This window comes from Oncorhynchus keta, chromosome 2, assembly GCF_023373465.1.
Source record: "Oncorhynchus keta strain PuntledgeMale-10-30-2019 chromosome 2, Oket_V2, whole genome shotgun sequence".
Lineage (NCBI taxonomy): Eukaryota > Metazoa > Chordata > Actinopteri > Salmoniformes > Salmonidae > Oncorhynchus > Oncorhynchus keta.
Genome location: NC_068422.1, coordinates 21502638 through 21526373, shown reverse-complemented (window position 1 = coordinate 21526373; position 23736 = coordinate 21502638). Strand labels below are relative to the sequence as shown.

Sequence of the window (23736 nt, the reverse complement as noted above, 5' to 3'; positions counted from 1 at the left end):
TAAACCCAATACACCTGAAACACATCATCATCACAACTAGATGAACCCAATACACCTGACACACATCATCATCACAACTAGATAAACCCAATACACCTGACACACATCATCATGACAACTAGATAAACCCAATACACCTGAGACACATCATCATAACAACTAGATAAACCCAATACACCTGAGACACATCATCATAACAACTAGATAAACCCAATACACCTGACACACATCATCATAACAACTAGATAAACCCAATACACCTGAGACACATCATCATGACAACTAGATAAACCCAATACACCTGACACACATCATCATGACAACTAGATAAACCCAATACACCTGAAACACATCATCATCACAACTAGATGAACCCAATACACCTGACACACATCATCATCACAACTAGATAAACCCAATACACCTGAAACACATCATCATCACAACTAGATAAACCCAATACACCTGACACACATCATCATCACAACTAGATAAACCCAATACACCTGAAACACATCATCATCACAACTAGATGAACCCAATACACCTGACACACATCATCATCACAACTAGATAAACCCAATACACCTGAGACACATCATCATCACAACTAGATAAACCCAATACACCTGAAACACATCATCATGACAACTAGATAAACCCAATACACCTGAAACACATCATCATCACAACTAGATAAACCCAATACACCTGAAACACATCATCATCACAACTAGATAAACCCAATACACCTGAAACACATCATCATCACAACTAGATGAACCCAATACACCTGACACACATCATCATCACAACTAGATAAACCCAATACACCTGACACACATCATCATGACAACTAGATAAACCCAATACACCTGAAACACATCATCATCACAACTAGATGAACCCAATACACCTGACACACATCATCATGACAACTAGATAAACCCAATACACCTGAAACACATCATCATCACAACTAGATAAACCCAATACACCTGAGACACATCATCATAACAACTAGATAAACCCAATACACCTGAAACACATCATCATCACAACTAGATAAACCCAATACACCTGAAACACATCATCATCACAACTAGATAAACCCAATACACCTGAAACACATCATCATCACAACTAGATAAACCCAATACACCTGAGACACATCATCATCACAACTAGATAAACCCAATACACCTGAAACACATCATCATCACAACTAGATAAACCCAATACACCTGAAACACATCATCATCACAACTAGATAAACCCAATACACCTGAGACACATCATCATCACAACTAGATAAACCCAATACACCTGACACACATCATCATCACAACTAGATAAACCCAATACACCTGAGACACATCATCATCACAACTAGATAAACCCAATACACCATCATCACAACTAGATAAACCCAATACACCTGAAACACATCCCCAACACTCACCTGAGCTGCCCTGACACCATGATGGCCACGCGGTCACACACAGCCTCAGCCTCCTCCATGTAGTGAGTGGTCAGAATGGCCCCACGCTGGCGGTTCTTAAACGCTGCCCGGATAGCCCTCCTGGAAACAGGACGAACCAGAGGGACAGAAGAACCACAGCTTTAGCACTTTAATGGCTACTTAACAGAGTAGAACAATGAACATCTAAAACTAAAAAACAAACTGAAAACCTTAACCAAAAGTATATGTCAACTTCAGTTTATGTAGTGTATGGACACCTGCTCGTCAACCATCTCATTCCAAAATCATGGACATTAATATGGAGTTGGTCCCCCTCCACTCTTCTGGGAAGGCTTTCCACTAGATGTTAGAACACTGCTGCAGGGACTTGCTACCATTCAGACACAAGAGCATTAGTGAGGTGGGACACTGATGTTGGGCTATTAGGCCTGTTGGGTTAGTCGGCGTTCCAATTAATTCCAAAGGTGTTCGATGGGGTCGAGGTCAGGGCTCTGTGCAGGCCAGTCAAGTTCTTCCACACTGATCTTGACAAACATTTTCTATATGAACCTCGCTTTGTGCACGGGGGTATTCTCATGCTAAAACTGGAATGGGCCTTCCTCAAACTGTTGCCACAAAGTTGGAAGCGCAGAATCATCGAGAATGTCATTGTATGCTGGAACTAAGGGGCCTAGCCCGAACCATGGAAAACAGCCCCAGACCATTATTCCCCCCTTTACAGTTGGCACTTTGCATTGGGGCAGGTAGCGTTCTCCTGGCATCTGCCAAACCCAGATTTGTCCGTTGGACTGCCAGATAGTGAAGCGTGATTCATCACTCCAGAGAAAGCGTTTCCACTGCTCCAGAGTCCAATGAGCTTTACATCACTCCAGCCGACGCTTGGCATTGCGTATGGTGATCTTAGGCTTGTGTGCGGCTGCTCAGCCATGGAACAACATTTCATGAATTGCTTCCAGAGGCAGTTTGGAACTTGTTAGTGAGTGTTGCAACCGAGGACAGATGATTTTTATGCGCTACACGCTTCAGCACTCAGTGGTCCCATTCTGTGAGCTTGTGTGGCCTACCTCTTTGCAGCTGAGCCGTTGTTGCTCCTAAACGTTTCCACTTCACAATAAGGGCAGCTCTAGCAAGGCAGAAGTTTGACAAACTGACTTGTTGGAAAGGTGGCATCCTATGACGGTGCCACTTTGAAAGTCACTGAGCTAATCAGTAAGGCCATTCTACTGCAAATGTTTGTCTATGGAGATTGCATGGCTGTGTGCTCGATTTTATACACCTGTTAGCAATGGGTGTGGCTGAAATAGCTGAATCCACTGAAGGTGTGTCCACTTGCTTTTGTATATCTAGTGTACATATACAAATTACACAATGAAACACGATACATTCTGGTTTCTATTGATTGTAGTGTGATTTTGCTGTAATTTCTCAGCCTTGTACCGCACAACTATTTATTGTCAACAACATTGTTTTGGTCTGATTGTGCCTGTCCCAGGGAGAGGAGCATGGGTCTCACCACATGCGTTGTTTGGACTTGGGGTCCATCCCTGTAGAAGGCTCGTCCAGCAGAACTATCTGAGGGTTCCCCAACATGCTGAGAGCAAAGCACAACTGAAACACATAAACAGGAAACACAAAGGAATACAGTCAACAACGTGTGGCACAGATACAAATTAAACAGCCAAATGAGAATTAGTGAGGGCAAAATGATTTGAATGTTTGGGCTAGGCTAAAACACACAAAGAAAACGCAACAATCAAATCAAATGTATTTATAAAGCACTTTTTACATCAGCAATGTCCCAAAGTGCTTATACAGAAACCCAACCTAAAACTCTAAACAGCAAGCAATGCAGATGTAGAAGCAAGGTTGGCTAGGTAAAACTCCCTAGTAAGTCAGGAAGAAACCTAGAGAGGAACCAGGCTCTGAGAGGTTGACAGTCCTCTTCTGGCTTTCCCAAGTGGAGATTATAAGATTGTCCATGAAGGCCAGATCGTTCTTCAAGATGTTCAATGTATCCAAGATAATTGTGTAGTTTAGAGCGTGTAGTCTTAGAGTGATTATCTTAATTTACCGAGGTTAGCTAGCCAGCTATTTGTCGTCCTTAACGTAGGAGACACTGCTAGCTAGCCAACAGCTAGCCAACGTCTACTGAATAGAACTTCTGCACTCAACAACCCGGTCGCATTCCGCTTCGCTCCACAGGTAGTATCACATTTTCATTTCATTTCATTACAGCACAACGGTTTGATTTGTTTGATCGTAGCTAGCTACATAGCTAGCTACATAGCCGTCTGTGTATCAAAGATAATTGTGTAGTCTAGAGCGATTTTCTAGGTTAGCTAGCCAGCTATTGTCGTTCTTTTAACGCAACGTAACGTAATCAACACTGCTAGCTAGCCAGCTGGCCCCCGAATAGCAGCACTGTAGAAACTATTACACTCAACGGAACGACTTGATTAGTGTAGTGTCAACAACGCAGCCACTGCCAGCTAGCCTACAAAGTCAACAACGCAGCCACTGCCAGCTAGCCTACTTCAGCAGTACTGTATCATTTTAATCATTTTAGTCAATAAGATTCTTGCTACGTAAGCTTAACTTTCTGAACATTCGAGACGTGTAGTCCACTTGTCATTCCAATCTCCTTGCATTCGCGTAGCCTCTTCTGTAGCCTGTCAACTATGTGTCTGTCTATCCCTGTTATCTCCTCTCTGCACAGACCATACAAACGCTCCACACCGCGTGGCCGCGGCCACCCTAATCTGGTGGTCCCAGCGCGCACGACCCACGTGGAGTTCCAGGTCTCCGGTAGCCTCTGGAACTGCCGATCTGCGGCCAACAAGGCAGAGTTCATCTCAGCCTATGCCCTCTTCCAGTCCCTCGACTTCTTGGCACTGACGGAAACATGGATCACCACAGATAACACTGCTACTCCTACTGCTCTCTCTTCGTCCGCCCACGTGTTCTCGCACACCCCGAGAGCTTCTGGTCAGCGGGGTGGTGGCACCGGGATCCTCATCTCTCCCAAGTGGTCATTCTCTCTTTCTCCCCTTACCCATCTGTCTATCGCCTCCTTTGAATTTCATGCTGTCACAGTTACCAGCCCTTTCAAGCTTAACATTCTTATCATTTATCGCCCTCCAGGTCCCCTCGGAGAGTTCATCAATGAGCTTGATGTCTTGATAAGCTCCTTTCCTGAGGACGGCTCACCTCTCACAGTTCTGGGCGACTTTAACCTCCCCACGTCTACCTTTGACTCATTCCTCTCTGCCTCCTTCTTTCCACTCCTTTCCTCTTTTGACCTCACCCTCTCACCTTCCCCCCCTACTCACAAGGCAGGCAATACGCTCGACCTCATCTTTACTAGATGCTGTTCTTCCACTAACCTCATTGCAACTCCCCTCCAAGTCTCCGACCACTACCTTGTATCCTTTTCCCTCTCGCTCTCATCCAACACTTCCCACACTGCCCCTACTCGGATGGTATCGCGCCGTCCCAACCTTCGCTCTCTCTCCCCGCTACTCTCTCCTCTTCCATCCTATCATCTCTTCCCTCTGCTCAAACCTTCTCCAACCTATCTCCTGATTCTGCCTCCTCAACCCTCCTCTCTTCCCTTTCTGCATCCTTTGACTCTCTATGTCCCCTATCTTCCAGGCCGGCTCGGTCCCCCTCCCGCTCCGTGGCTCGACGACTCATTGCGAGCTCACAGAACAGGGCTCCGGGCAGCCGAGCGGAAATGGAGGAAAACTCGCCTCCCTGCGGACCTGGCATCCTTTCGCTCCCTCCTCTCTACATTTTCCTCCTCTGTCTCTGCTGCTAAAGCCACTTTCTACCACTCTAAATTCCAAGCATCTGCTTCTAACCCTAGGAAGCTCTTTGCCACCTTCTCCTCCCTCCTGAATCCTCCTCCCCTCCCCCTCCTCCCTCTCTGCAGATGACTTCGTCAACCATTTTGAAAAGAAGGTCGACGACATCCGATCCTCGTTTGCTAAGTCAAACGACACCGCTGGTTCTGCTCACACTGCCCTACCCTGTGCTCTGACCTCTTTCTCCCCTCTCTCTCAGATGAAATCTCGCGTCTTGTGACGGCCGGCCGCCCAACAACCTGCCCGCTCGACCCTATCCCCTCCTCTCTTCTCCAGACCATTTCCGGAGACCTTCTCCCTTACCTCACCTCGCTCATCAACTCATCCCTGACCGCTGGCTACGTCCCTTCCGTCTTCAAGAGAGCGAGAGTTGCACCCCTTCTGAAAAAACCTACACTCGATCCCTCCGATGTCAACAACTACAGACCAGTATCCCTTCTTTCTTTTCTCTCCAAAACTCTTGAACGTGCCGTCCTTGGCCAGCTCTCCTGCTATCTCTCTCAGAATGACCTTGATCCAAATCAGTCAGGTTTCAAGACTAGTCATTCAACTGAGACTGCTCTTCTCTGTATCACGGAGGCGCTCCGCACTGCTAAAGCTAACTCTCTCTCCTCTGCTCTCATCCTTCTAGACCTATCGGCTGCCTTCGATACTGTGAACCATCAGATCCTCCTCTCCACCCTCTCCGAGTTGGGCATCTCCGGCGCGGCCCACGCTTGGATTGCGTCCTATCTGACAGGTCGCTCCTACCAGGTGGCGTGGCGAGAATCTGTCTCCTCACCACGCGCTCTCACCACTGGTGTCCCCAGGGCTCTGTTCTAGGCCCTCTCCTATTCTCGCTATACACCAAGTCACTTGGCTCTGTCATAACCTCACATGGTCTCTCCTATCATTGCTATGCAGACGACACACAATTAATCTTTTCCTTTCCCCCTTCTGATGACCAGGTGGCGAATCGCATCTCTGCATGTCTGGCAGACATATCAGTGTGGATGACGGATCACCACCTCAAGCTGAACCTCGGCAAGACGGAGCTGCTCTTCCTCCCGGGAAGGACTGCCCTATCCATGATCTCGCCATCACGGTTGACAACTCCATTGTGTCCTCCTCCCAGAGCGCTAAGAACCTTGGCGTGATCCTGGACAACACCCTGTCGTTCTCAACTAACATCAAGGCGGTGGCCCGTTTCTGTAGGTTCATGCTCTACAACATCCGCAGAGTACGACCCTGCCTCACACAGGAAGCGGCGCAGGTCCTAATCCAGGCACTTGTCATCTCCCGTCTGGATTACTGCAACTCGCTGTTGGCTGGGCTCCCTGCCTGTGCCATTAAACCCCTACAACTCATCCAGAACGCCGCAGCCCGTCTGGTGTTCAACCTTCCCAAGTTCTCTCACGTCACCCCGCTCCTCCGCTCTCTCCACTTGAAGCTCGCATCCGCTACAAGACCATGGTGCTTGCCTACGGAGCTGTGAGGGGAACGGCACCTCAGTACCTCCAGGCTCTGATCAGGCCCTACACCCAAACAATGGCACTGCGTTCATCCACCTCTGGCCTGCTCGCCTCCCTACCACTGAGGAAGTACAGTTCCCGCTCAGCCCAGTCAAAACTGTTCGCTGCTCTGGCTCCCCAATGGTGGAACACACTCCCTCACGACGCCAGGACAGCGGAGTCAATCACCACCTTCCGGAGACACCTGAAACCCCACCTCTTTAAGGAATACCTAGGATAGGATAAAGTAATCCTTCTCACCCCCTTAAAAGATTTAGATGCACTATTGTAAAGTGGCTGTTCCACTGGATGTCATAAGGTGAATGCACCAATTTGTAAGTCGCTCTGGATAAGAGCGTCTGCTAAATGACTTAAATGTTAAATGTAATGTTCAAACGTTCATAGATGACCAGCAGGGTCAAATAATAATCACAGCGGTTGTAGGGGGTACAACATGTCAGCACCTCAGGAGTAAATGTCAATTGGCTTCTCATAGCTGAGCATTCAGAGATTGAGACAGCAGTCAACATACTGTGACACAGATATACAAATTAAACAAGTGAGCAAAGTAAGGTTTTAGGATTTGGTTAATGTTTATGGGCTAAGCTTGGCGGTTATTTGACACACACACCAGCTAACATTGTAGGGCTGTTTGAGCTGGCTGAGGGAGGAAATCCTCACCTCATTTCCTCTCTGTATTATCAAACGTCACATTAAATGATGGATGGTACTGCTAGGCCCAAACGGAATCTTTGAAGCAACCCCATTTCAGCTCTCCAAAGGTCTCCCCTGGCAGGCAGTTTCAAACTAAAAGTCTCCCTTTCCCCAGTGTTATGTAAAGTTGTGTGGAGAGTAGACAGAGTGTAAAGTGGAACTCTCTCTTGCTCTCCCTCATTCTGTCTCACCTTCCTCTTGATCCCAGCTGAGAGGTTTTTGGCCTGCTTGTGGAGGTGGCCCTTCAGCTCCAGAGCATTCACCACACTGATAGGAACAGAGAGAGAGACAAACACAAAGTCCATTCCACAGGAGACCACAGCAAAAAGGTACATAACAGAAAAATAAAGAGGGCCATGTCTAAAAGGTAGGTTAGATAAGACGCAAATGTTATATACATTATTCATTTTTTAGGATTAAAATGAACACCAGATAAACAATCCAATCAATGCTTAGTTGTCAACAGCATATTTCTGACTACATCAGGCACCACCTGTTACTACCACAAGGGTATTTATATCTATTATGGGGTCCAAACACATTAAGGCACTTACATTACATATAAAAACAGAGAAAACAGGACATCATATAACATTATTTCACCACTACATATCTACAATACAAACTGTATAAAACCACCATACAACAATATTATAATGTACGTGTGTGTAGAGTGTGTGTGCTAGCGCTTGTGTGCGTATGTTTGTGTCTGCACCTTTGTGTGTGTCTCTTCACACTCCCCGGTGTTCCATAAGGTGTATTTTTAGCTGTTTTCTTCTTATTTTTTTATTTACATTTTAAATCTGGACTTGAGCATTGTGAAGAGACCTCTGGTGACATGTCTTGTGGGGTATAAATGGGTGTCTGAGCTGTGTGCTAGTAGTTTAAACAGACAGCTCTGTGAATTCAGCATGTCAACACCTCTTACAGAAACAAGTAGTGATGAAGTCAATCTCTCTTCCACTTTGAGCCATGAGAGATTTACATTCATATCATTGATTAGCTACTATATACATATGCATATGTGAATAATGTACATTTAAAGGGCATTGTTTAGCCGTGATATATTTACTATTTAAACAGCCCTGTTCTGAGCCAATCTTACAGTATGAAGTCAATCTCTCTTCCACTTTGAGCCATGTCCCTATCATTTCTGGCACAGTGGTTAACATCTCTTTTCTGAGTGTACTGCATTTAACCAGCTTTTCAGGCAGCATCTCAGTGTGCTTCATTCTATAGCTAGAGGACTCCTGATAGTATCATTTATTTGTCTTTATCTATTGATGTCTAGTACTGTCTGTAAGCTAGCTAGGGCCATCTACTTTAAGTGCTCCCTGTCTTCACAATGACCTACTTGGTGTCTGCTGACTGTTCATAATTTGCAGATAGTTCATGACACATCAATCAGGATGAAGGTACAGGGCCATTTGTGACTTCTTTTGGGTAATCAGTGGCTATATTGGAGGGGGAGTGCTTTCGCTTCTCCTAGGCAATCAGCAATTAGTACAGGGAGGCGTGCTCTCCACCTCTGATAAGCAATTAGCAATTAGTGTTATTTCTTCAGTCTCCCCTGGTTTCCGAACTGTAGTGTCAGTTCGGTCTCATAACTAAGGCCAACGCTGAAACAAAGACGGTTCTGTGGAGTTGTTGGAGGAAGGCTCCACACTCTCACTTGAGTATATCTTACCTAGTTATTTACTTTCTGATTTTGCAGCTTTGTCAAACCTGTGTGTTTTCTATACCTGTTTGCACCTCTCCCTGTAGGATTTACAGATGTTCCCCACAACTTGGTTGCAACCCTCCTAATTGAGTGTACCCTGCACGCACAATCCATGTGGAATTCCTGGTCTCTGGCAGCATTTGGAACTGCCATTCTGCGGTCAAGAATGCCTAGTTCATCTCAGCCTATGCTGCCCTTCAGTCCCTCGACTTTCTGGCCCTGTCAAAGACATGTATCACCCCAGAAAACACTGCTACTCCAGCTACTCTACATCTGACTGTTTCTCTCGTAGTCCGAGAGCACCTGGTCTTTGGTGGTGGTGACACAGGTCTACTAATTTCTATTCTCACCTGTCCATCTCCTCTCCCTTCTGCTAAATACTTATCCCGACTCTGCCTCTTCGACTCTATTCCCCTCCCTTTCCGCATCCTATGACCTGCACAGTCCCCTTTCCTCCCGGCCGGCTCGGTCCTCCCCTCCTGCTCCGTGGCTGAGTGACTCATTGTGAGTTTATGAAACAGGGCTGAGAGGAAAATGGAGGAACATTAAACTTCCGGAGAACCTATCATCCTTTCACTCCCTCCTCTCTACCTTCTCTTCCTCTGTATCTGCTGCTAAAGCCACTTTCAACCACTACATTTCATGCTTCTGCCTCTTACCCTAGGAAACGATTCCACCTTCTCCCTCCTTAATCCTCTACCCCCTCCTTCCTCTGGACGACTTTGTCAACAACTTTGGGGGGGAAAAAAAATTGACGACATCTGCTACTCCTTCACTCAGCCTATTGAGTCCACTGGTCTCACTCAGAACTACCCTACACCTTGACCTCTTTCTCCCCTTTTCCAGATGACGTCTGGCCACTGGACAACCTGCCTGCTCGACCCCAGACCATCTTGGAGACCTTCTCCCATCAACTTATCCCCGACCACTCAAGAAACCAACACTCGACTCATCTGACGTCAAACTATAGACCTGTAGCCTTTTCAAAACACCTGAGTGTGCTGTCTATGATCAATATATGCCATGATCAACTTTATCGTTATGGCTCTCTATGATCTTGACCCTAACTAGTCAGGCTTCAAGATGGGTCACCCAACCGTGACTGCTCTTCTGTGTCAGAGGCTCTCTGCACTGCCAAAGCTGACTCTCTCCTCTGTTCTCATCCTCCTAGATCTATCCACTGCCTTTGACACCATGAACCTTCAGATCCTCCTCTCCACTCTCAGGGCCGGGCATCTCGGGCTCTGCACACTCTTGGATTGCATCCTACCTGGCAGGCCGCTCCTACCAGATGACATAGAGAAGATCTGTGTCGGACACAGATTTACTGGTGTCCCCCAGCGCTCGGTTCTAGGGCCTCTATACACCAAGTCACTCGGCTCCGTCATATCCTCACATGGTCTCTCCTATCATTGCTCTGCAGATGACACACAACTACTTTCCCTTCTGACACCCAGGTGCCCGGCCCACCACCTCAAGCTCAATAAGACATAACTGCTCTTCCCCTGGGGGAAGGCCTGCCCGCTCAAAGACATCTCCATCATGGTTGACAACTCCAGTGTCGCCCTCCCAGAGTGCGAAGAACTTTGGCGTGATGCTCTACAACACCTGTAGAGTACAACCCTATAATACACAGGAAGTGGTGAAGATCAATCCAGGCACTTGTCATCTCCGGTCTGGACCACTGCAACTTGCTGTTGGCTGGGTTCCCCGCTTGTGCCATCAAACCCCTGAAACTTATCCAGAACACTGCCGCCTGCCTGGTTTTCAAGTTCTCCTATATCACCCCGCTCCTCCTCACGATCCACTGGCTTCTAGTCGAAGCTCCCATCCACTACAAGACCATGGTGCTTACCTACGGAACAGCAACTGCCCCCACCCACCACACTTTCGTTGCATGTGATGTGGTTGTCCTTCCTAGTTAACATGAATGCAGTCACACTGGAAAAGAGCATCTGCTAAATGACAAGTGTTAACATGATAGTGGATAGGTACCGTGTGATGATGCCAGGGACGTCCTGTCCGCGGAGGCCCTTGATGGCAGCGTAGATCTCCAGGTGTTCCTCCAGGGTGATGCGGGGCCACAAAGGGCTGACCTGGGGACAGTAGCCTATATGCTCCAGGGGGTTGTCTACTGGACGGAACTCTGTACTGTAGTCCCCCATCAGGACCTGAGGCAAGAAAAACAGACTGTTATATTCAATCAAAGGATCAGATTGGACCTTAAAAGCAGCTGTTTTCTGTCTCAATAATAAACCATTTCTGGGCAATAATTAAGTAACTTTCATTTTTGATTGAAAACCATCCTTAGCAAAGAGCAATTTCTCAAGCAAGAATTGTGTTAGGACTGGACAGCATCCTAATTTTGACTGTGTATTGTTTCCACTGAGGTTAGAATAATAATAAGTATTCAGACCCCTTTCATCACATTGAAAGCCTTATTCTAAAATTGATTAAAAGAAATCTCAACCTACACGATACCGCTTAATGACAAAGCAAAAACAGGTTTGTAGAATTGTTTGCAAATAAACATTTACATGACTTGAGCTCAGGTGTATCCTGTTCCATTGAACATGATCTGGAAAGTTACTATACAAGGTCCCACAGTTGACGGTGCATGTCAGAGCAAAAACCAAGCCATGAGTTTGTCAAGGCACCAAAACATTTCTGCAGCAATGAAGGTGCACAAGAACACAGTGGCCTCCATTCTTAAATGGAAGAAGTTTGGAACCACCTAGACTCATCTTAAACTGAGCAATCGGGAGAGAAGCACCTTGGTCGGGGAGTTGACCAAGAACCCCAGAGTTCCTCTGTGGAGATGGGACAACCATCTCTGCAGTACTCAACCAATCAGGCCTTTATGGTAGAATGGACAGACGAAAGCCACTCCTCAGTAAAAGGCGCTTGGAGTTTGCCAAAAGGCACCTGAAGGACTCAGACCATGAGAAACTAGATTCTCTGGTCAGATGAAACCAAGATTGAACTCTTTGGCTTGACAGCAAAGTATCACATCTGGAGGAAACCTGGCACCATCCCTATGGTGAAGCATGCTGGTAGGGCTGGGCGATATATAGATCGTGTGACGATAGAGCATAATATTTCATTGTTGCAAATCACTCTTTACGGCAATATTTTTTGTCAATTGGAAAACGCTTAGCGTTCTTCCACACGGGGAAATTCGCAACACGGAGGAGATGAAACGTGACAAGGAGCTCGTACCTAAAAGGGCTACTTCGGTCACATGGACGTGGTTTGGGTATGAAAAGTCTGACACGGACCAGAAAACCGTCCTCTGCAAAATATGCCTCAGGCCGGTTCTCGACAACGGGCTCAAACACCACCAACACAAGAATCGTGTGAAACAGTACAGAGAGAGTCTACGGATGAGATCCCAAAAAGTACGGTCGAGTGCTCAAAACAAACCCCCGACTCAGACCACGAAGATGGGAGTTTACATCTGCAAAGACATGGCCCCAATTTACACGGTCGAGAAATTGGGGTTAGTTGGTGTTAACACTTGACCCAAGGTACCAAATGCAAATTGAGGTGACACGTATTAATGCAAAACATGCAAGCCCCAAAATATATTTTTAAGAAGAAAAATATGTAATAAGAAATAGGCCTTTACATGTGGTCATTTTATATAAAATGTGCTATATCAGGATATGAGATTTTGACCATATTGCACAGCCCTACATGGTGGTGGCAGCATCAAGACCCTAAGCACACAGCCAAGACAACGCAGGAGTGGCTTCGGGACAAGTCTCTGAATGTCCTTGAGTGGCCCAGACAGAGCCTGGACTTGAACCCGATTTAAACATCTTTGGAGAGACCTGAAAATAGCTGTGCAGCGACACTCCCCATACAACCTGACAGAACCTGGGAGAAACGGAGTAAAGGGTCTGAATACTTACGCAAATGTAATAGTTTTATTTGCGAAACTGTATTAAAATATTTTTTTCCTTTGTCATGGGGTATTGTGTAGATTGAGGAAAAAACATTCATACATTTTAGAATAAGGCTAACGTAATAAAATGTGGAAAAAGTCAAGTAAAATCAAGTTTTTGACTGCACTGGGCCTTTAAGGCTAAACCTCACATTAAAACAACCATCTTTCCTGTAGTTGTCCGCACACTAAACGATGGTGGCACAGACGGGGGTCACACTACAAGATTCTTCACTTGGTCTTGAGGACTGCCAATACCACGGTGTCGCACGAAAAACAATGATGGGATTAGATTTAACGTAGCTACAACAAGCTGTGGCTCAAAGCAGTCCTAAATGTTTTCAGTCAGACATTCACGCTTGCCATTCAGAGTTGAAATATCTAGCCAACAATTTGAAATGAATAAGATTGATTGTGAACTTCAGAGCTGTAACAATTTGACACTTGGCTTTGATTTAAAGGCAAGTACAAATGCATACTAGCAGTAGTCATCGCTCCTCGAGTCTACATATTATGGGTGACGTGAAAGAACGTGCTCTCATTGGCTATTGCTCATCACCGTTCTCAAAACTTGTCGTTGCACATCTCACACAACGATAATTGTTTGAAAATATCGTGACGTCTGGGACTGCTCAAAGATTGATCGTTAGTCCTCAGATTGAGTCTCTGACCCACTCCCATTCAACAAGCGTTGGTTACTGCTGCGCACCCCAAGTAGGCATGGGGATTTTGTCTCTGATCTCAAAAATGTCTGCGACAGCTAAATCGGGACCAAAATTGTGTAATGTACACCCAGCTTAAAAGGCATTTTCAATTTAAATGACGTTTAAGTCCAGGAAACTGGCCCTAAAAATTCCATATAGGGTCCAGTCAAAAGACAGAGAGGGTGAATGGTATGTACCTGTCCAGCGGTTGGGACTGTGTCTCCAGACAACATATGCATGATGGTGCTTTTCCCTGCTCCGTTGGGCCCCAGCAGTCCAAGCACCTCACCTGAACACACATACAGTTGATATACTGGTTATCTGTTATGAGACCATTAGTGCAGACCTCAGGGATTTCTCTGCCATTATAATATCCTTGGACGGGTTGCTTAAATACAAACAATGTAAAATATATAGAGATTTGTTTTGAACTAACAAACACCAAAATAAAAAATAGACAGGGAGAATAGAAAAATCCCAAAACAATTAATTTAGGAGTATATATTTTGTTATGTTTGGGCAAAAGAACACAGCATTAGCCATGGCTAAATGCATAGAATTGTAGGAAATCTGCTTTAAAACAAAAATAATAGCAGCTGCATGGAAAGTGTAGAATTGGGGGAAAAATGGCTTGTCTATAATTTCCTGACACCGCCAAGATTGGGGCCACTATTATTATTTTTTTTTACTGTGCAGGCAGAACAACTGCGCCCCTGCCACATCCCTTACCACGCCCACCACCTAAGCCTCATTTAAATCCAGTTGAGGCTGCTGAGGGGAGGACGGCTTATAATAATGGCTGGAATGAAGTACATGGAAACCATGTGTTCGATACCATTCTATTTATTCCGGTCCATCCATTACTACGAGCCGTCCTCCCTTCAGCAGCCTCCATTGCCCTGGACATAAATCATCGCATTCATAACGTCATGTGATAAATGTCAAGCAATGGAATTGTTTAGTGCTTGACTGATCAAATGTACAGTTTACAGTTGGAGAGTAGTAAGCTCGGCTGACCTTTGCGTACACAGAAGGAGATGTTCTTGGTGGCTACCGTCCTCCTCTTCTTGAGAGAGATTCCTTCCCTTGGACATTTATACTGCTTCCTCAAGTTACTCACCACCACTACTGGTTTCTGAAGGGGGGTGGCACAAGAAAAATATTATTAGATGACAGTTAATAGATCTGAGGAAACCGTCAAAACATGGCAAATCCCCTTTCAAAGATGGGACTAGTCTTTCACAGAGATCAAGGTGTGAATAAAAAAGCACTTAACACACACACCTCCTCACAGCACTGGCAGGTGAGGGCCTCCTTCACCCGAGCCTTTTCCATCTGAACATCTTCATCCTCGTTGATCCCCTCCTCTGGGTTACGCTCCACTTTAGCCTTAGTATTGGAAGAGATCCTTCAGGAGAAATAATGGTAATATTCAGTTTCATAGTCTCAGGTTACCATACTTTCAAGTCTCATTCAAATCAAGGAACATTGGAATCGAAGCTAGGTGGAGTATTATGACGACTTAAAGATCCAATGCAGCCATTGTTATCTCAATATCAAGTACCACACTGGGATAGTTTTCAATTGAAAAGGTCAGAAAGAAACAAAAACAATTATTTATTTTTAATGTTTGTTTTTTCATTAAAAAACTATGTTTTTATTTGTCATTTTTTGGTTGGGGGGGGTTACAGGTACAATATTGATGTGCATTTACACACTTTTAGTTTATACTACACGTACCGTAAGCTGCCCCTCTACAGTAAAAGAAAATGATCATATTAACCACACAGCATTTTGTAATAAAATTGGTAGGTAAAGAAAAGACAAACAAAAAAAAGAGGTGGGCCTCCAGAAGTCTCAGGTTTTGAGGGAGTATGCAATTGGCATGCTGACTGCAGGAATGTCCACCAGAGCTGTTGGCAGAGAATTTAGTGTTCATTTCTTTAGCAAAAGCCACCTCCAACATCATGCATTTGTAGTCTACTTATGCCCTTGGTGAGCTACTGTCATGGAGTTCGCTAAATACAGTGCCTTCAGAAAGTATTCATACTTTTTCCACATTTTGTTACGTTACAGCCCTATTCAAAAACGCATTAAATAAAAACAATTCTTCAGTAATCTACACACAATACCCAATAATGACAAAGCGAAAACAGGTTTTTAGAATTTGTTTTTTAGAAACCTTTACATAAGTGTTCAGACCCTTTGCTATGAGACTGGAAATTGAGCTCAGGTGCATCCTGTTCCATTGATCATCCTTGAGATGTTTCTACAACTTTATTCAAGTCCACCTGTGGTAAATTCCATTGATTGGACATGATTTGGAAAGGCACACACCTGTCTATATAAGGTCCCACAGTTGACAGTGCATGTCAGAGCAAAAACAAAGCGGAATTGTCCGTAGAGCTCCGAGACAGGATTGTGTCGAGGCACAGATCTGGGGAAGTGTACCAAAACATTTCTGCAGCATTGAAGGTCCCCGAGAACAAAGTGGCCTCCATCATTCTTAAATAGAATAAGTTTGAAACCGCCAAGACTCTTCCTCGAGCTGGCCGCGCCACCGAACTGAGCAATCGGGGGAGAAGCGCCTTGGTCAGGGAGGTGACCAAGAACCTGATGGTCACTCTGACAGAGTTCCAGAGTTCCTCTGTGGAGATGGGAGAACCTTCCAGAAGGACAACCATCTCTGCAGCAGTCAACCAATCACGCCTTTATGGTGGAGTGGCCAGACGGAAGCCACTCCTCAGTAAAAGGCACGTGACAACCCGCTTGGTGTTTGCAAAAACGGCACCATCAGAGCATGAAAAACAAGATTCTCTGGTCTGATGAAACTAAGATTGAACTTTCTGGTCTGAATGCCAAGCGTCATGTCTAGAGGAAACCTGACACCAAATATATTTAGATTTGTTTAACACTTTTTTGGTTACTACATTATTCCATATGTGTTATGTCATCATTTTGATGTCTTCACTATTATTCTACAATGTAGAAAATAGTAAAAAAATAGAGAAAAACCATGGAATGAGTAGGTGTGTCTAAACTTTGGACTGGTAGTGTATATGGAATTGCTTTAAGAAGGTCACACCAAGGATCATTTAGTTATTTGATATTGAATTTTAAGACACCTTGAAGTATAAAAATATATATATAATAATTATGAAAAAATGTTTTGGGCCTTACTGCTATTAGCCAATACAAATGCATTGAATAACAGACTATCTACATGGACAGTCCCCCCAAAATATAAAAAGGACGTTTGTTCTGAAGTGTCGCTAGAGAGACACGTATATCTTGAGATATAAGAAAGATCAGGAAACATTTATTATTATTATTATTTTTTAAACGTATTTAAAACCTTATTTTTTGTCATTAAACAGTCTCCATATTTACTTCCATTCATTCTTTTCAACTGGTACCAGGGGACCTTCAGACAAGTCTTGTGAGGCCTGTGGGTGTTCTAAAGAACTGTTTGGGTCAAAGGTCCATTTGATACTCGTGGTGGCAGAGGAGCTTTCGACATTGTGTCAGAGACAATTACTCTATGCATTTGTCTCTCTCACTGTAATTCAAATGATCTCTCCCATGCACTCTCCCTTTCTTTCTCTCTTCTCTCTCCCTTCCCCCTAGTATGGGTTGGGTTGAGAAGGACAGGGAACTGAGTGTGAACTCCAACACAGTGTCGGTTTGGGTCAAAGGTCCATTTGATACTTGTGGTGGCAGAGGAGACAGTTACTGTATGTGTGTCTCACTTCCTCCCCCTCTCAGTCTGGCATTGTTCCTGGTCTTCCTAGCTGCTGTGCTAGTATTGTCTCTGGCTACGGGGAACATTCAGATCCACGCTCCAGAACTCATCAAGGCAAAGGGTGGCTATTTGAAGAATCTCAAATATGAAATATATGTTGATTTGTTTAACATAACACACTTTGGTTACTTTTTAATTGAACCTTTATTCCATATGTATTATTTCATAGTTTTGATGTCTGCACTATTATTCTACAATGTAGAAAATTGTAATAATAAAGAACAACCCTTGAATGAGTAGGTGTGTCCAAACTTTTAACCGGTAGTGTACATTGTCTAGATAAAGTTTGATATTATCTGAGTATAATGAGATGGCATGACCTGTAGAATTGAGAGATATGATTGTAATTTCTTTTGATTGTTGAAGTCCCTGGGCCAGGGCGTCCATAGACAATAAAAATAGCTGAGGTGAGATGGGATCACCTTGCCTGCTACTTATTCTGACCAGAACAGAGCAGGTATTGCCTGTTATTACTATGGCTGAGGTATTGGCACATAGTATTTTAATAATATTTTCCAAAGATGACCATTTAGTCTATCAAAAGCTTTTTTATGCGTTGAGAGATATAACTGCCCAATGAGCTTTGGTTTCTGATGAGCATGTAAGATACTGTAAGTAATAGACGATGGCGGCTATCTGAGGATGTACCAATTTGGGTAAGTAGGTTTTGAGACAGGACAACAGGATTTTACAAAATGGTTTAATATCTGTTTTTTTAATCAAAGATAGGGGGTGATAGTGAGAGCAATGGGTGGCGTCCTTATCTTCTTTTTATTTTTTTTAATAAAAGCAAAATTAGCGCTGTATTTATATCCCTTCCAAGTAAACCTTTGTGACCAGTTGTGTTAATAATTTCCGCTAGTTTGTACAAATGGTTTTCTATTCTACTGTATGCGAGTCCTTTTCGACTGCACTGGGACTTTAACAACATTTTTATCAACATACTCCCCCTATCCATTGACCTCCACCTCTTCCCTCTGAGTAGCCCTGCCCCTCTTCTTCTTCTCTCATCCCTTACCTGCAGAACTGGTCATTCTTCATGGTCCTCCCTCCGTAGCGGATCTCCAACCAGCGCAGCATGAACAGCAGCAGGATGCACTGCAGATAGGGCTGGGGAGAAACAGTGTGTGTGATGTGCTGTATGCCTGTCTACAAAAAATATTGATATGCTAGCATGCTGTATGAAACAGAAATAATTTCCTACCAGACACAAAGTAAGCAACAACAACAAACCCAATCCATGTTAGACCTCAACATCTCCGTACTCTGACTCCCATTCCTACTATAATGTCCAGGGCATTTCCTGCTACTTACAGATAGGACAGCTATGAGCAGGTTCTTCCAGAGGAAGTCCTCTTCATAGAGGGAGGGCAGGAAGGTGGCCTTGGTGATAGAATTAAGGCAGCCCATTAAGGGGTAGAGAGGGTTGAAGAAACATAGTGTATTGTGGAGGATCCTCGTCAGCCCGGGGTTGTCGTTCACAAATGACAGCTGGACGATGGAGGCAGACACCACACACACCTAGTATGCAACAGAACGACACACACACACACAAAATAACCAAACAAAGTAATATAGCTGCTCCCACATTGACACAAATCATTAATCTACTTATATTGTTTTTCACTATAGATGAAACTTCATAATAAAAACAAACGGTTTTGTTAATATTGTAAGAATGTTGCGTGAACGTTGTAATGTTGTGTGTGAACGTTATATAAATGTTGTGTGACAGGGAGGGAGGGAAGGTTGTTGTTCTCACCATCATGGAGACCACAGAGAAGAAGTCTCTGTTACTCTGGACGCGTGTGAACATGAAGGACACCACATAGGTGAACAGGATCATAGCTGGACCAAAACCTATCAGACACAGGATCTATAAGAAAATAAGATGGAGAGAGAGTCAGTCTGAGGGAGTGTACACTGGCATGAAAAAGTATGTGAACCCTTTGGAATTGGCCATAAAATTTGATCTGCTCTTCATCTAAGTCACAACAATAGACAAACAGTCTGCTTAAACTAATAACACACAATTATACGTTTTCATGTCTTTATTGAACACAGTGTAAACATTCACAGTGCAGGGTGGAAAAAGTATGTGAACCCTTGGATTTAATAACTGGTTGACCATCCTTTGGCAGTATTAGCTATTTATGTTATTCTTCAATAACACAAACTCCAAAGCAAACTAGGGGGAGAAAAACAGGTTTATTTGAAAAGGACAAATCAGGATGTTATGCTGGTAGGTAGATGTTCACTCTCCCCTCTCCTCAGCTTTTCCCCACCGAACAAAGGAACAGGCTGCCATTTATAACCCCCCACCCTAACCTGGGGTTGACTAATCAGAAGTCATTGCAGTACAACTTGGCCAATGGCCAGTAACAAGTATCCTGCCCCCGACTCAATGTACAGACTAATGAAAACGTGGCACACGTCACTCTGAGTTCAGGAGTGACATTCCACAGATTCTAAACAGATGTTGAACTGAAACCCAACTCCTATTTACAATTTGCTATTGACCATTAGTATTCTAGTACTCTCGTCCTCTGCGTTGTGTATTTATCTTCAAAATATTCTTAAAGCAGCAATAACCTCAACCCAAATGTTCCTGTTGTTGCGGATCAGACCTGCAAAACAGTCAGGAGGAATTTTGGACCATCCCTCTTTACAAAACCGTTTCAGTTCAGCAATTTTCCTTGGATGTCTGGTGTGAACTGCTCTCTTGAGGTCATGCCACAGCATCTCAATCGGGTTGAGGTCAGGACTCTGACTGGGCCACTCCAGAAGGTATATTTTCTTCTGTTGAATCCATTCTGTTGTTGATTTACTTCTGTGTTTTTGGTCATTGTCCTGTTGCATCACACAACTTCTGTTGAGCTTCAATTGGTGGACAGATAGCCTAACATTCTCCTGCAAAATGTCTTGATAAACTTGGGAATTCATTTTTACTGTTGATGATAGCAAGCTGTCCAGGCCTTGAGGCAGCAAAACGGCCAAAACCATGATGCTCCCTCCACCATACTTTAGGGTTGGGATGAGGTTTTGATGTTGGTGTGTCTTTTTTTCTCTCGACACATTGTGTTGTGTGTTCCTTCCAAACAACTCAACTGTAGTTTCATCTGTTCACAACAAATTTTGCCAGTAGCGCTGTGGAACATCCAGGTGCTCTTTCACGAACTTTAGACGAGCAGCAATGGGTTTTTTGGACAGCAGTGGCTTCTTCCGTGGTGTCTTCCCATAAACACCATTCTTGTTTAGTGTTTTACGCATCGTAGACTCGTCAACAGAGATGTTAGAATGTTCCAGAGATTTCTCTATGTCTTTAGCTGACACTCTAGGATTCTTCTTAACCTCACTGAGCATTCCATCTTTGCAGGACGGCCACTCCTAGGGAGAGTAGCAACAGTGCTGAACTTTCTCTATTTAGACACTTTGTCTTACCGTGGACTGATGAACATCAAGGCTTTTAGAGATACTTTCGTAACCCTTTCCAGCTTCATGCAAGTAAACAATTCCTAATCTTAGGTCTTCTGAGATCTCTTTTGTTCGAGGCATGGTTCACATCAGACAATGCTTCTTGTGAATAGCAAACTCAAATTTTGTGAGTGTTTTTTATAGGGCAGGGCAGCTCTAACCAACATCTCCAATCTTGTCTCATTGATTAGACTCCAAGGTAGCTGACTCCTGACTCCAATGATCTTTTGGAGAAGTCATTAGCCTTGGGGTTCACATACTTTCCCCAACCTACACTGTGAATGTTTAAACGCTATATTCAATATAGACAAGAAAAATACAACAATTTGTGTGTTATTAGTTCAAGCACACTGTGTTTGTCCATTGCTGTGACTTAGATAAAGATCAGATCAAATTGTATGACCAATTTATGCAGTCATCCAGGTAATTCCAAAATGTTCACATACTTTTTCTTTCCACTGGATGTGTGTGTTGTTTCTGACTGACCACGGAAATGTGCATGTGTACTGTACTAGACACGCGAGTCTAACTAACTGACCACTGCGGTGACGTTGCTAGAGGTAAGCAGGTTGGCAGTATGGAAGGAGAAGAGGATGCTGGTCATGGTGGTCAGTATGAGGTAGTAGAAGGGGATGTCCACTGCAGCCTGACCACACCAGTACGCAGACGGGACCAGGCCAGAGATACGCAGCGTTGAACGGCACTTTATCTAGGATTGAGAAGAGAAAGGAAAGAGTTATCAGTCAATATGGAAAGCACACCAAATGCATGTTTTTGAATGTAGATCACAAAAGGAGTGCCTTTTTTGTTGTATTGTAGGCTTTCAGTTTCACCGCTATTGTTGTTCAATCAATCACCAATGAGGTCATTTCTGAATCGGGAGAAAACTGAAAGCTCCAGACAGTTCTGCATTAGAGCAGTCCCAGACAGTATTCATGGAAAGTCTACTATTCTGTGAATCTACTTAGTGCTTACCCTCTCCGTCTCGGGTGAATCGACTGGTTAGTGCTTACCCTCTCCGTCTCGGGTGAATCGACTGCTTAGTGCTTATCCTCTCCGTCTCGGGTGAATCGACTGCTTAGTGCTTACCCTCACCGTCTCAGGCGAATCGACTGGTTACTGCTTACCCTCCCAGTCTCGGGTGAATCGACTGCTTAGTGCTTACCCTCACCGTCTCGGGTGAATCGACTGGTTACTGCTTACCCTCACTGTCTCGGGTGAATCGACTGGTTACTGCTTACCCTCACTGTCTCGGGTGAATCGACTGCTTAGTGCTTACCCTCTCTGTCTCGGGTGAATCGACTGCTTAGTGCTTACCCTCTCCGTCTCGGGTGAATCGACTGCTTAGTGCTTACCCTCTCCGTCTCGGGTGAATCGACTGCTTAGTGCTTACCCTCTCCGTCTCGGGTGAATCGACTGCTTAGTGCTTACCCTCTCCGTCTCGGGTGAATCGACTGCTTAGTGCTTACCCTCTCCGTCTCAGGTGAATCGACTGCTTAGTGCTTACCCTCTCCGTCTCGGGTGAATCGACTGCTTAGTGCTTACCCTCTCCGTCTCGGGTGAATCGACTGGTTACTGCTTACCCTCACCGTCTCGGGTGAATCGACTGGTTAGTGTTTACCCTCACCGTCTCGGGTGAATCGACTGCTTAGTGCTTACCCTCTCCGTCTCAGGTGAATCGACTGCTTAGTGCTTACCCTCCCCGTCTCAGGTGAATCGACTGGTTAGTGCTTACCCTCTCCGTCTCAGGTGAATCGACTGCTTAGTGCTTACCCTCCCCGTCTCGGGTAAATCGACTGGTTACCGCTTACCCTCACCGTCTCAGGTGAATCGACTGCTTAGTGCTTACCCTCCCCGTCTCGGGTGAATCGACTGGTTAGTGCTTACCCTCACCGTCTCAGGTGAATCGACTGCTTAGTGCTTACCCTCTCTGTCTCGGGTGAATCGACTGGTTAGTGCTTACCCTCTCTGTCTCGGGTGAATCGACTGCTTAGTGCTTACCCTCACTGTCTCGGGTGAATCGACTGGTTACTGCTTACCCTCACCGTCTCGGGTGAATCGACTGGTTAGTGCTTACCCTCCCCGTCTCGGGTGAATCGACTGGTTAGTGCTTACCCTCCCCGTCTCGGGTGAATCGACTGGTTAGTGCTTACCCTCCCCGTCTCGGGTGAATCGACTGGTTAGTGCTTACCCTCCCCGTCTCGGGTGAATAGACTGCTTAGTGCTTACCCTCTCCGTCTCGGGTGAATCGACTGGTTAGTGCTTACCATCCCAGTCTCGGGTGAATCGACTGGTTAGTGCTTACCCTCCCCGTCTCGGGTGAATCGACTGGTTAGTGCTTACCCTCCCCGTCTCGGGTGAATCGACTGGTTAATGCTTACCCTCCCCGTCTCGGGTGAATCGACTGGTTAGTGCTTACCATCCCAGTCTCGGGTGAATCGACTGGTTAGTGCTTACCCTCCCCGTCTCGGGTGAATCGACTGGTTAGTGCTTACCCTCCCCGTCTCGGGTGAATCGACTGGTTAGTGCTTACCCTCCCC

General features: G+C 44.9%; 1 protein-coding gene across 1 annotated transcript in view; it reads right to left on the bottom strand.

Moving 5' to 3' along the window:
• abca5 (ATP-binding cassette, sub-family A (ABC1), member 5) overlaps nucleotides 1–23736 on the bottom strand; it is a 123705-nt gene that overhangs the window by 26816 nt on the left and 73153 nt on the right. Inside the window, exons 23-33 of the mRNA XM_052473580.1 lie at nucleotides 21735–21905; nucleotides 19485–19598; nucleotides 19037–19243; nucleotides 18741–18832; nucleotides 15205–15328; nucleotides 14938–15055; nucleotides 14118–14209; nucleotides 11266–11441; nucleotides 7742–7817; nucleotides 2997–3091; nucleotides 1463–1582 (exon numbers count right to left, since the gene is read on the bottom strand). Coding sequence (XP_052329540.1) covers nucleotides 1463–1582; nucleotides 2997–3091; nucleotides 7742–7817; nucleotides 11266–11441; nucleotides 14118–14209; nucleotides 14938–15055; nucleotides 15205–15328; nucleotides 18741–18832; nucleotides 19037–19243; nucleotides 19485–19598; nucleotides 21735–21905 — 1385 coding nt within the window. The remainder of the gene's footprint in view (nucleotides 1–1462; nucleotides 1583–2996; nucleotides 3092–7741; nucleotides 7818–11265; nucleotides 11442–14117; nucleotides 14210–14937; nucleotides 15056–15204; nucleotides 15329–18740; nucleotides 18833–19036; nucleotides 19244–19484; nucleotides 19599–21734; nucleotides 21906–23736) is intronic.